We start from the raw sequence: 13,641 nt of genomic DNA, 5'->3' as shown, positions 1-13,641 counted from the left end.
GGGGGGGTGAGGAGGAAGCAGATGGGGGGGGTGAGGAGGAGGAGATGGGGAGGTGAGGAGGAAGGAGATGGGGGGGGGTGAGGAGGAAGGTGATGGGGGGGGTGAGGGGGAAGGAGATGGGGGGGGTGTCGGGGAAGGAGATGGGGGTGGGTTGTGGGGGAAGGAGTGGGGGTGTGAGGGGAAGGAGATGGGGGGGTGAGGGGAAGGAGATGGGGGGGTGAGAAGGAAGGAGTTGGGGCGTGTGAGGGGGAAGGAGATGGGGGGGGGTGAGGATGAAGGAGATGGGGGTGTGTGAGGAGGAAGGAGATGGGTGTGTGAGAGGGGGAAGGAGATGGGGGGGGGGTGAGGAGGAAGGAGATTGGGGGGTGAGGAGGAAGGAGATGGGGGTGTGAGGAGGAAGGAGATGGGGGGTGTGAGGAGGAAGGAGATGGGGGGTGTGAGGAGGAAGGAGATGGGGGGTGTGAGCCGGAGGAGATGGGGGGTGTGAGGAGGAAGGAGATGGGGGTGTGAGGAGGAAGGGATGGGGGGTGTGAGGAGGAAGGAGATGGGGGGGTGTGAGGAGGAGGAGATGGGGGGTGTGAGGAGGAAGGAGATGGGGGAGGGGGAGGAGGAAGGAGATGGGGGGGTGAGGAGGAAGGAGATGGGGGGGGGGTGAGGAGGAAGGAGATGGGGGGGTGAGGAGGAAGGAGATGGGGGGGGTGAGGAGGAAGGAGATGGGGGGGGTGAGGAGGAAGGAGATGGGGGTGTGTGAGGAGGAAGGAGATGGGGTGTATGAGGAGGAGGAGATGGGGGTGTGTGTGAGGAGGAAGGAGATGGGGGTGTGTGAGGAGGAAGGAGATGGGGGGGGGGGTGAAGAGGAAGGAGATGGGGGGGGGTGTGAGCAGGAAGGAGATGGGGGGGGTGTGAGGAGGAAGGAGATGGGGGGGGTGTGTGAGGAGGAAGGAGATGGGGGGGGTGTGTGAAGAGGAAGAGATGGGAGGGGGGTGTGGGGGAAGGAGATGGGGGGGCATGAGGAGGAAGGAGATGGGGTGTGTGAGGAGGAAGGAGATGGGGGTGTGTGAGGAGGAAGGAGATGGGTGTGTGTGAGGGGGAAGGAGATGGGGGGGGTGAGGGGGAAGGAGATGGGGGGGTGAGGGGAAGGAAATGGGGGAGTGTGAGGAGGAAGGAGTGGGGGGGTGAGGAGGAAGGAGATGGGGGGGTGAGGAAGGAGATGGGGGGGGGGGTGAGGAGGAAGGAGATGGGGGGGGTGAGGAGGAAGGAGATTGGGGGGGGGTGAGGAGGAGGAGATGGGGGGGGGTGAGGAGGAAGGAGATGGGGGGGGGTGAGGAGGAAGGAGATGGGGGGGGTGAGGAGGAAGGAGATGGGGGGTGTGAGGAGGAAGGAGATGGGGGGGGTGAGGAGGAAGGAGATGGGGGGGGTGAGGAGGAAGGAGATGGGGGGGTGAGGAGAAGGAGATGGGGGGGGTGAGGAGGGAGGAGATGGGGGGGGTGAGGAGGAAGCAGATGGGGGGGTGAGGAGGAAGGAGATGGGGAGGTGAGGAGGGAAGGAGATGGGGGGGGTGAGGAGGAAGGAGATGGGGGGGGTGAGGGGAGGAGATGGGGGGGGTGTCGGGGAAGGAGATGGGGGTGGGTGTGGGGGAAGGAGATGGGGGTGTGAGGGGAAGGAGATGGGGGGGTGAGAAGGAAGGAGTTGGGGCGTGTGAGGGGGAAGGAGATGGGGGGGGTGAGGATGAAGGAGATGGGGGGTGTGTGAGGAGGAAGGAGATGGGGTGTGTGAGAGGGGGAAGGAGATGGGGGGGGGTGAGGAGGAAGGAGATTGGGGGGTGAGGAGGAAGGAGATGGGGGTGTGAGGAGGAAGGAGATGGGGGGTGTGAGGAGGAAGGAGATGGGGGGTGTGAGGAGGAAGGAGATGGGGGGTGTGAGCCGGAAGGAGATGGGGGGTGTGAGGAGGAAGAGATGGGGGGTGTGAGGAGGAAGGAGATGGGGGGTGTGAGGGGAAGGAGATGGGGGGTGTGAGGAGGAAGGAGATGGGGGGTGTGAGGAGGAAGGAGATGGGGGAGGGGGAGGAGGAAGGAGATGGGGGGGGTGAGGAGGAAGGAGATGGGGGGGGGGTGAGGAGGAAGGAGATGGGGGGGTGAGGAGGAAGGAGATGGGGGGGTGAGGAGGAAGGAGATGGGGGGGGTGAGGAGGAAGGAGATGGGGGGGTGAGGAGGAAGGAGATGGGGGTGTGTGAGGAGGAAGGAGATGGGGTGTATGAGGAGGAAGGAGATGGGGGTGTGTGTGAGGAGGAAGGGATGGGGGTGTGTGAGGAGGAAGGAGATGGGGGGGGGGTGAAGAGGAAGGAGATGGGGGGGGGTGTGAGCAGGAAGGAGATGGGGGTGTGTGAGGAGGAAGGAGATGGGGGGGGTGTGTGAGGAGGAAGGAGATGGGGGGGGTGTGTGAAGAGGAAGGAGATGGGAGGGGGGTGAGGAGGAAGGAGATGGGGGGGCATGAGGAGGAAGGAGATGGGGGGGCATGAGGAGGAAGGAGATGGGGGGGGTTGTGAGGTGGAAGGAGATGGGGGGTGTGTGAGGAGGAAGGAGATGGGGTGTGTGAGGAGAAGGAGATGGGGGGGGTGTGGGAGGAAGGAGATGGGGGGTGTGAGGAGGTAGGAGATGGGGGGTGTGAGGAGGAGGAGATGGGGGGTGTGAGGAGGAAGGAGATGGGGGGTGTGAGGAGGAAGGAGATGGGGGGTGTGAGGAGGAAGGAGATGGGGGAGGGGGAGGAGGAAGGAGATGGGGGGGTGAGGAGGAAGGAGATGGGGGGGGGGTGAGGAGGAAGGAGATGGGGGGGGTGAGGAGGAAGGAGATGGGGGGGTGAGGAGGAAGGAGATGGGGGGGTGAGGGAAGGAGATGGGGGTGTGTGAGGAGGAAGGGAGATGGGGTGTATGAGGAGGAAGGAGATGGGGGTGTGTGTGAGGAGGAAGGGATGGGGGTGTGTGAGGGGGAGGAGATGGGGGGGTGAAGAGGAGGAGATGGGGGGGGGTGTGAGCAGGAAGGAGATGGGGGTGTGTGAGGAGGAAGGAGATGGGGGGGGGTGTTGTGGAGGAAGGAGCTGGGGGGGGTGTGTGAAGAGGAAGGAGATGGGAGGGGGGGTGAGGAGGAAGGAGATGGGGGGGGCATGAGGAGGAAGGAGATGGGGGGGCATGAGGAGGAAGGAGATGGGGGGGTGTGAGGTGGAAGGAGATGGGGGTGTGTGAGGAGGAAGGAGATGGGTGTGTGAGGGAGAAGGAGATGGGGGGGGTGTGAGGAGGAAGGAGATGGGGGGGTGTGAGGAGGTAGGAGATGGGGGGTGTGTGAGGAGGAAGGAGATGGGGGGGGTGAGGAGGAAGGAGATGGGGTGTGTGGGGGGAGGAGATGGGGGGGGGTGAGGAGGTGGAGGGATGGATGCAAAGAGGAGGAGGAGGAGGATGGGGTATGAGGAGAAGGGGATGCAGTGTGAGGAGGGGGGGGGGTGAGGAGGAGGGAGAGTGAGGTTGCGGTGAGAAGGTGGTGCAAGGAAGAGGGGGCTGGGGGTCTGAGGAGGAGGTGGATGTGATGTGAGGAGGAGGAGGGGGATGGGAAGGTGAAGAGGAGATGGTGGGGAGGTGAGGAGGAGATGGTGGGAAGAAGAGGAGGAGGGGTGGGCATGCAGTGAGAGGAGGAGGCGGTGGGAGGAAGAGGAGTGGGGTGGGGATGCGGTGAGAGGAGGAGGTGGGAGGATCAGGAGGGGGTCTGAGGAGAAGGTGGATGCGGTGCGAGGAGGAAGGGAGGTGGGGAAATGAGGAGACGACGGGAGGAGGCTTTGGGACAAAGGGGTGGGAGCTGCGGGTGAGGAGGGGGGTATGAGGAGGAGGGGGGTGGGGATGCGGTGAGAGGAGGTGGCGGTGAAAGGAAGAGGAGGGGGCTGCGGGTATGGGGGGGGGTGGGGATGCGATGAGAGGGGGCGGTGGGAGGAGGAGGAGGGGAGTGGGGGGTATGAGGAGGAGGGGGGTATGGAGACGCGGTGAGAGGAGGGGGCGGTGGGAGGAGGGGAGTGGGGGTATGAGGAGGAGGGTGTGGGGATGCGGTGAGAGGAGGGGGCGGTGAGAGGAGGGGGCGGTGGGAGGAGGGGAGTGGGGGTATGAGGAGGAGGGTGTGGGGATGCGGTGAGAGGAGGGGGCGGTGAGAGGAGGGGGCGGTGGGAGGAGGGGAGTGGGGGTATGAGGAGGAGAGTGGTGGGGATGCGGTGAGAGTAGGGGGCGGTGAAAGGAAGAGGAGGGGGCTGCGGGTGTGGAGAAGCGATGAGAGGGGTCGGTGGGAGGAGGAGGAGGGGAGTGGGGGGTATGAGGAGGAGGGGGGTATGGAGATGCGGTGAGAGGAGGGGGCGGTGGGAGGAGGAGGAGGGGAGTGGGGGTATGCGGAGGAGAGGTGGCAAGATGAGGTGAGAGTAGGGGGCGGTGGGAGGAGAGGGGTGGGGTTGCGGTGAGAGGAGTCGGCGGTGGGAGGAGGAGTAGGGGAGTGGGGGTATGAGGAGGAGAGGGGTGGGGTTGCGGTACGAGGAGGGGGCGGTGGGAGGAGGAGGGGAGCGGGGGTATGAGGAGGAGGGGGTTGTGGGGAAGCGGTGAGAGGAGGGGGCGGTGGGAGGAGGAGGAGGGGAGTGGGGGGTATGAGGAGGGGCGTGTGGGGTATGAGGAGGAGGGGCGTGTGGGGTATGAGGAGGAGGGGCGTGTGGGGATGCGGTGAGAGGAGGAGGAGGTGGGAGGAGGAGGAGGGGAGTGGGGTATGAGGAGGAGGGGGGTGGGGATGCGGTGAGAGGAGGGGGCGGTGGGAGGAGGGGGCGGTGGGAGGAGGAGGTGAGTGGGGGTATGAGGAGGAGAGGGGTGTGGGGATGCGGTGAGAGGAGGGGGCGGTGGGAGAAGGAGGAGGGGAGTGGGGAATATGAGGAGGGGGGTGTGGGGATGCGATGAGAGGAGAGGGCGGTGGGAGAAGGAGGAGGGGAGTGGGGGGTATGAAGAGGAGGGGGGTGGGGATGCGGTGAGAGGAGGTGGCGGTGGGAGGAGGAGGAGGGGAGTGGGGGTATGAGGAGGGGCGTGTGGGGTATGAGGAGGAGGGGAGTGGGGGTATGAGGAGGAGAGGGGTGGGGATGCGGTGAGAGGAGGGGGCGGTGGAAGGAGGAGGAGGAGAGTGGGAGTATGAGAGGAGGGGGGTGTGGGGGGGAATGAGGATGCGGTACGAGGAGGGGGCGGTGGGAGGAGGAGGGGAGCGGGGGTATGAGGAGGAGGGGGTTGTGGGGAAGCGGTGAGAGGAGGGGGCGGTGGGAGGAGGAGGAGGGGAGTGGGGGGTATGAGGAGGAGGGGCGTGTGGGGTATGAGGAGGAGGGGCGTGTGGGGATGCGGTGAGAGGAGGAGGAGGTGGGAGGAGGAGGAGGGGAGTGGGGTATGAGGAGGAGGGGGGTGGGGATGCGGTGAGAGGAGGGGGCGGTGGGAGGAGGGGGCGGTGGGAGGAGGAGGAGGGGAGTGGGGTATGAGGAGGAGGGGGGTGGGGATGCGGTGAGAGGAGGGGGCGGTGGGAGGAGGGGGCGGTGGGAGGAGGAGGTGAGTGGGGGTATGAGGAGGAGAGGGGTGTGGGGATGCGGTGAGAGGAGGGGGCGGTGGGAGAAGGAGGAGGGGAGTGGGGAATATGAGGAGGGGGGTGTGGGGATGCGATGAGAGGAGAGGGCGGTGGGAGAAGGAGGAGGGGAGTGGGGGGTATGAAGAGGCGGGGGGTGGGGATGCGGTGAGAGGAGGTGGCGGTGGGAGGAGGAGGAGGGGAGTGGGGGTATGAGGAGGAGAGGGGTGGGGATGCGGTGAGAGGAGGGGGCGGTGGAAGGAGGAGGAGGAGGAGAGTGGGAGTATGAGAGGAGGGGGGGTGTGGGGGGAATGAGGATGCGGTACGAGGAGGGGGCGGTGGGAGGAGGAGGGGAGCGGGGGTATGAGGAGGAGGGGGTTATGGGGAAGCGGTGAGAGGAGGGGGCGGTGGGAGGAGGAGGAGGGGAGTGGGGGGTATGAGGAGGAGGGGCGTGTGGGGTATGAGGAGGAGGGGCGTGTGGGGATGCGGTGAGAGGAGGAGGAGGTGGGAGGAGGAGGAGGGGAGTGGGGTATGAGGAGGAGGGGGGGGTGGGGATGCGGTGAGAGGAGGGGGCGGTGGGAGGAGGGGGCGGTGGGAGGAGAAGGTGAGTGGGGGTATGAGGAGGAGAGGGGTGTGGGGATGCGGTGAGAGGAGGGGGCGGTGGGAGAAGGAGGAGGGGAGTGGGGGATATGAGGAGGGGGGTGTGGGGATGCGATGAGAGGAGAGGGCGGTGGGAGAAGGAGGAGGGGAGTGGGGGGTATGAAGAGGAGGGGGGTGGGGATGCGGTGAGAGGAGGTGGCGGTGGGAGGAGGAGGAGGGGAGTGGGGGTATGAGGAGGAGAGGGGTGGGGATGCGGTGAGAGGAGGGGGCGGTGGAAGGAGGAGGAGGAGGAGAGTGGGAGTATGAGAGGAGGGGGTGTGGGGGGGGGAATGAGGATGCGGTGAGAGGAGGTGGCGGTGGAAGGAAGTGGAGGGGAGTGGGTGTATGAGGAGGAGGGGGGTGTGGGGATGCGGTGAGAGGAGGGGGCGGTGGGGAGTGGGGGGCGGTAGGAGGAGGAGGAGGGGAGTGGGGTATGAGAGGAGGGGGGGGTGGGGATGCAGTGAGAGGAGCGGGCGGTGGGTGGAGGAGGAGGGGAGTGGGGTATGAGAGGAGGGGGGTGTGGGGGGGAATGAGGATGCGGTGAGAGGAGGTGGAAGGAAGTTGGGGTATGAGGAGGACGGGGGTGGGGATGCGGTGAAAGGAGGGGCGGTGGGAGGAGGAGGAGGGGAGTGGGGGTATGAGGAGGAGGGGGTTGGGGAAGCGGTGAAAGGAGGGGCGGTGGGAGGAGGAGGAGGGAAATGGTGAGAGGAGTAGGCGGTGGGAGGAAGAGGAGCAGAGTGGGGGTATGAGGAGGATGGGGTTGGGGATGCGGTGAAAGGAGGGGCGGTGGGAGGAGGAGGAGGAGGGGAGTGGGGGTATGAGGAGGAGGGGGTTGGGGATGCAGTGAAAGGAGGGGCGGTGGGAGGAGGAGGAGGGGAGTGGGGGTATGGTGAGAGGAGTAGGCGGTGGGAGGAAGAGCAGCGGAGTGGGGGTATGAGGAGAAGGTGGATATGGTGTGATAGGAGGAAGAGGATGGTGACATAATTGATGCAGGCACAGAGGAGTGATGACATTGGATTTCTGTGCATGCTTTGACCAGTGGGCGCGAGCAGAAGGATATTGGTGTTGGCAAGAGGCGCAGAGAACATTTATACTTGTGAACTCAACAATCTGTCTGGTTGGACGGTAATAAGCAGAGGAGCTCTGATCAAATTTTCCCTTTCTCGCAGCTGAAAGCAACTAATTCAGACAAACTGGGGATTCTTTTGGGGCTTCAGTTACTTACTGTCTTATCAGATAAATAACTGAGGGAGCTGTCAAACACTATACATGTTGAAGACTCGTATTTATTCAGACCGTTTCACTTTTCTTTTATAAATATAGAGTACCCAATTACTTTTTTCCAATTAAGGGGCAATTTAGCGTGGTCAATCCACCTAACCTGCCAATCTTTTGGGTTGTGAGGGTGAAACGCATGCAGACATTGGGAAAATTTGCAAACTCCACATGGACAGGGACAGTGACCCGGGACAAGGATAGAACCTGGGTCCTCAGCGCCGTTGGCAGTAGTGCTAGCCACTGTGCCGCCCCAGACCTTTTCACAACCATGGAATACCTGGAATCACTTTCAGCCAATGAAGAACTTTGGGAGTGTAGCCACTGTTATCACAATACCCTGGGCCAGTCCACCGTCAATTCCAGCCTCACTCGACCCAGATTCGCTACACAGGTGAAAGTAGTCTGATAATATCGCTCCAAAGCTCCTTGGGTTTGTGAGTGATAGGCAGTCAACTTTAGATGCTTGATACCTAAAGTACGAATGATGGCCTGGAAGATTTTAGACAACGTTAGAACCCTGGTCAGATTTACTTCTAAGGGTAGGCCAAAGTATGTGAAGAACTACTTCAACTTTTCCACTACAACCTTAGCAATACTTGTTCTTACAGGTTTGGCTTCCGGAAATCGGGTGGTCATATCCATGACCGTAAGAATGCACTTATGTCCTTCCTTATGGTCCTACTCAATCTACCAGTACACGACTTCAAACACTGGTATGAGTATCAACAGTCCTGGTCCAATCACATGTTGTGGTTTACCGATTATCTGACAGCATAGACAGGTTCTACAGAATTGCACTACATCCTTACGCAGATCTGGCCAGGAAACATGTCTGTTGACTGCTGCCTGAGCTTTCTGAATCCCCACATGTCCTGCCATTGGTATCGCATGTGCCACCCAATCATATTTTAGTGGTACCACTAACCGATGAACAACTGTCCATTCTTCGTCTGCAGATCTATGAGGATATTTCCACGGAATTATCTTTACGAATAGTTTTGGTTATTCTACTATCCGATGGTGGTGTGACTTCAATCTCTGGTGTTGGACTTTGTTTAGCCATTGATTGCCCTTGTCACCACATATAATGGAAATATATCTGGAGACTGTTCCTGTAACGGTTCTGTCTCCTTATCTTCCCTTGGACTATCTTAATCATGAGTGAAGCTATAACCTTCACTCCCGCCAAATCATTCCCCAAAGGTAAGTGTACTTTGTCTACTGGTAACTTCTTATCCACTCTTACAACTACAGGACCTGAAAATAAATCACACTCTATTATACTCTATATCAGTGTTTTTCAAACTTTTTTCCCCGGGGACCCACTTTTGCCACCTGGCCGACCTTCGGGACCCACGCTGGCCGACCTTTGTGACACACGCCATTGTAATTACCTTCAATGCGAAAGGGGAGCCTGCTTGGTCCTCACAATCTCACTCCAATCAGGTCCACAGGAGAAGAGGGCCTTGCACATAGCATAATTCAGACAGTTTGTTTGTCCCACCTTCATTCTTGTGAGAATGTTAAATCCAACCAGGCACGTGCAGGTCGTTGTGAAGGGCAAGAACAACAAAATGTTTGTTTTACTCAGCACTGGATACTCATGAGAGGTTCTACTCCTGAATGCTGACAGCCTCAGCTTCATGGGCGTTTGACGTGTTTTTAATGTGCAATCTCAGGTTAGGAACAGCATCGTAGTTTTTCCATTTGGAGTTAGCTGAAGTTAATTACTGACACTGGGGTCTCAACCTCAAAAGGAATTTTTCACCCAGCACTTCCCTTTCAAAATCTGAAACTTCTCTCCTTTACCAGTACTTCCCTGCATGCAACACATATGGGCTTTACATCCTTATTTGCATTGGCACAATTACCAAAACCATACTCAAGAAATCATCTTTATACTGCTTGGTTCCCAGGTTACGTTTCTTCCTTGTAGGCTGTTAACAAGAGGCCCTGGAGCTCTGTACATTGCTAACACTAGCACTAATCTGTCCAGCCCGGGATTCTCCGGAGAACTCTCTCTAGCAGATTCTGATGTGAGATCCTGGCCAGTACGTACACTGCCTATGTGTGCCTCTGGCCATCTCTTACTTGTAAGAAAACAATTAATCTTCATAATCCTCTTGCCTTGCTTGCTAGTAGCTACAAAATGAAATAAGCTCTCCTCCGTGATTTAGCACCAAAAGCACATACATACAAGGCTCTTGATGTCAAGTGTACGTGCAGGATGTGCTGATCTGCTCACTGCTGCCGATTCTGGATGGAAGACTGCACACAGCCTAATTTCGTTCTTATTTAAAAGGGGCCATTTAAAAGGGGCCAGCCGACGCCATTCTCAATAAAGATACCGGTAGCGGCTGTTGGGCACTTCTCCAGTGATCAGGATGACTGGGGGAAAGCTGCGACTGGTCGCTCTGCGACCCTCCCGACACTCATGCGTGACCCACCAGTGGATCGTGACCCGCACTTTAAAACCCTGCTTTATAGAATGGAACTGGGGTATAATCTCTCCTGATCACATTCACTAACACCTTAGCTTCCAGTGAACTCTCTGGAAGAAAAAACAAATCAATCTCCAGCAAAATAGCTTGCGTAGGCAGCCTGGTGGCGCAGTGGTAGCACTGCAGTCTCACGGCACCAAGGTCCCAGGTTCGATCCAGGCTCTGGGTCACTGTCCATGTGGAGTTTGCGTGGGTTTCACCCCCACAACCCAAAGATGTGCAAGGTAGGTGGATTGAACACGCTAAAAAACTAATTGGGTACTTAAAATTTTTTTTTAAAAATAGCTTGCGTAACACCGGTGACCTTGAAAATAATTTTGGGTATGGCTACATCATTGCATGAAAATGGGGTGATCTTTCCCTTAGACAAAAACCCTGCATATCTCCCACCTACCTTATTTGCCACATCTGTCCCCACAGCAATGTTTACCTCAGGTCTCCTAGTTCTCGCTAGAGCTATATTGTGCCCTGTAGTATTCTCCACCTTTGCTCCCTTTTCTGAATCCTCCTTATGAACCCCAACAAGTCCCATCAGCTTTCCTCGTAACTTCCACCATGCCGAACCAACGTGTCCCATGTTATTGCAATGGTATCACTTAGGCCTTCGAGTCTCACTTCCACTCTTAGTATCTTCCTTCCTGGTCTGAGGAGGGGATCTCGGAGCATTCCCAGTTATTCAGTCCTTACCATGGCTACCTGCCTTCCTTTCACTTTCCCACTTCCTATCTCTTTCAAAATTATGGGGTTGACGAAACATTATGGATCAGCTCATAATCATTAGCCATTTTTGCTGCTGGTCTAGCGACTATAACATGTCTCAACATGGGTTCTTATCACAGAGGGTAGTAAATTCTTAAATTCTTCCAAAATAATTATTTCTCTTAGAGCCTCATAGGTAGTTTTGACTCCCAATGCTCATACCCACCTATTAAAATTATTCTGCTTAATCCTTTCAAATTCAACATAATTGTCTCCTTTGTCCCAACATTTGTCCCAGTTGTTTCCTTAAATTCCAAAGCTTTGCCCATATGCGCCTGGAACTAATTCATATGCACCCTGAAGTCTTTGTTACCTCGTCATAATCCTTAGATACCCCTTATGGCAGGGAAGCATAAACTTCCTGCACCCGCCGCGTCAGTTTACTTTGCATGGGTAATGTCCACTTTTCCTTCGACCACCCCATTTGTATTGTTATTTTCTCAAATGACATGAAGAATGCCTCTATATCCTTTTCTGCAAATTTTGTTAGGTCCTGTGTATATTTAAGCATATCCCCACTAGGATTCGTACTGGGAAGGGTTACTCCTCCCTCTTGACTTTCCTCAATGTCTTCTTTGATATTTTCTCCATGGTAATACAGGAAACACGGCAGCCAATTTGCACAATGAAAATTTCCGCAGACAACAATGCGCTAATGATCAGATAATCTGTTTTAGTCTTGCTGATGGACGGATATATGTTGGCAAGGTCACCAAGGATAACACCCCTGCTCTTCTATGGAATAGTGGCATAGAAGAGTTTGCATCTGTCAAAGAGGGCAGATGGTGCCACAGTTTAACATCTTATCCCAAAGTCGGCAGCCTTACATTTTTATGCTCAATGTCTGGAGTAGGTCTTAAACTAAAATCTTGTGACTCATGAGTTGAGAGTGCTACCAACTGATCCACAGCTGACACTGCAAACACACCAGCATGGAAAGAAATGAGAGGAATTGTAAAGTTAGGCAGTGTAAAAACCTAATTTCTCAGGTTTTAACTCTGGTAGCAATGGAGTGCCCAAGTGATTGTCTAAGCAAAGGAGAGTGATCTCGGCCACTGTAGGGAAGTTGAGGATAGTAAAGATTATTTTACTGAGAACAACACCCGAAGGCGAGGATTCAAAGCAAGCAAACCACCAAATGGAAGTAAATTTGGCTGACATTAAACGGACGTACTGATGAAATGAAAATTTGTGGTGCTGTGAGAAAAGCCCCAAACAAGCAACGTCCTCCTGACCCACATCATCTTCTGAAGAAAATAACACATTAGCAACTTCTGCAGTGAAAATAACATTGAGTGCTTTAAGAAATGTTGAGCATCCCTTATTTGAAATGCTTGGGGCCGAGAGTGTTTCGGATTCCAGAATTTTGGAACACCTGTATAGGTATAGTTGTGAAATGTCGCATAGCTAGCGGATCTCAGGTGAACACCATATTATTTTTTTTACTAGAAACATGATTATTTTGCTCAAAAAAAAAGTGCTGATTTCAGAGCTTCTTGAGTTTTGGACTTTCGAATAAGGGGTGCTAAACCTGTATACCCTAAAGTTAGACCTTTTTGTCTGTGCTAAATGCATACCTTGAAAACCATTTTATCACTAGGGACCTGAACATGCAAATAAAAATCTAAATCTCGTCAAAAGTGCAATTCTGAATAGCTTGCAATGGATTCTTATAACAAAATTAACCACAACATTTTAAAAAAAAGTTTGAATAATACAAGGAAAATGTGAAACATATTAAATTCTAACAGGACTAGTCAGGGTAGATGCTGGATGTTCCCACTGGTGGGGGAGTCTAGAACCAGGGTTCACAGTATAAGGATATGGGGTAAACCATTTACGACAGAGATAAGGAGTAATTTCTTCACCCAAAGTGGTGAGCCTGTGAAATTATCTACAACAGAAAGCAGTTGAGGCCAAAACATTGTATGTTTTCAAGGAGTTAGATATAGTTCTTGTGGCTAAAGGGATCAAAGGATATGAGGGGGGGGGGGGAAGAGAAGCGGGAACAGGTTACTGAATTGGATGAATAGCCATGAACATAATGAATGGCGGAGCAGGCTTGAAGGGCCGAATGGCCAACTCCTGCTCTTATTTTCAATGAAAACAATTGCTGTTGTGACTCAATAGTTTGAAAGATATTTCTGGAAAAAATATTTAATACGGAAAATGACTATAACCACTATTACATAATACACTAGACTATTACCTCATATGTAAAAATCATCTTAAATGGCAAATCCTTCCTTCCATATTCCTTGTGCACAAATGGAAACTGCAGACCTCGTTCTCGCAACCTCTTCTTCTTCTCTGCTCTAGTTGTGGATGAGCAAGGCCTTCCCCTTGGACGCCCAGTCTTCTTATAGATAGGATTTATTTTGGGTCTTTTGCGTCGTCGGCGTCTTCTTACTTCACCAACCATCATAAAATCTGGATGCCCAAAGGCTCCATCTGAATCAGACGAGCTGTCAGTAGTTTCTACAATTTGATTCCTGATAGCTGATCTGGTTGGAAAGTGTCCTTTACCTTGTCTTCTTGCCTTTCTTACTGGTATGGATGGACACTGCTTTAGAAATAAATTGCTCAACGAATCGGAGCTATCCCTAGAGATAAAAATAAAAGAATTGAACAAAGAACTATATCACTTTATGGAAGCCAATCTGAAGAGTATTCTCGTGGGAAAAGGCAAATCAATAAACTGTTTTACATGTACAAATTCACACTCATCATTTTCATAGTTGCGTGTCATTAATTTCCTGCAGTTTCTCTTATCAGAAACATAATAAAATGTAACTCTCCACTGTCGGTGACAAAAAAAGCGACTTACAAGTTAGCTGCCCCTAAGCTAACTGCTCTTGT

The 13,641-nt window shown here is 55.0% G+C and overlaps 1 protein-coding gene across 3 annotated transcripts in view; it reads right to left on the bottom strand.

Annotated features, from left to right (window-relative positions):
- LOC140386774 (TATA box-binding protein-associated factor RNA polymerase I subunit D-like) overlaps positions 1-13,641 on the bottom strand; it is a 44,731-nt gene that overhangs the window by 24,894 nt on the left and 6,196 nt on the right. For all 3 annotated transcript variants that reach the window (XM_072469467.1, XM_072469465.1, XM_072469468.1), the window contains exon 3: positions 12,992-13,385. In XM_072469467.1, coding sequence (XP_072325568.1) covers positions 12,992-13,385 — 394 coding nt within the window. The remainder of the gene's footprint in view (positions 1-12,991; positions 13,386-13,641) is intronic.

The sequence above is a fragment of the Scyliorhinus torazame genome, chromosome 12 (genome assembly GCF_047496885.1).
Source record: "Scyliorhinus torazame isolate Kashiwa2021f chromosome 12, sScyTor2.1, whole genome shotgun sequence".
NCBI classification, from domain to species: domain Eukaryota; kingdom Metazoa; phylum Chordata; class Chondrichthyes; order Carcharhiniformes; family Scyliorhinidae; genus Scyliorhinus; species Scyliorhinus torazame.
This window is presented reverse-complemented; position numbering and strand designations above follow the sequence as displayed.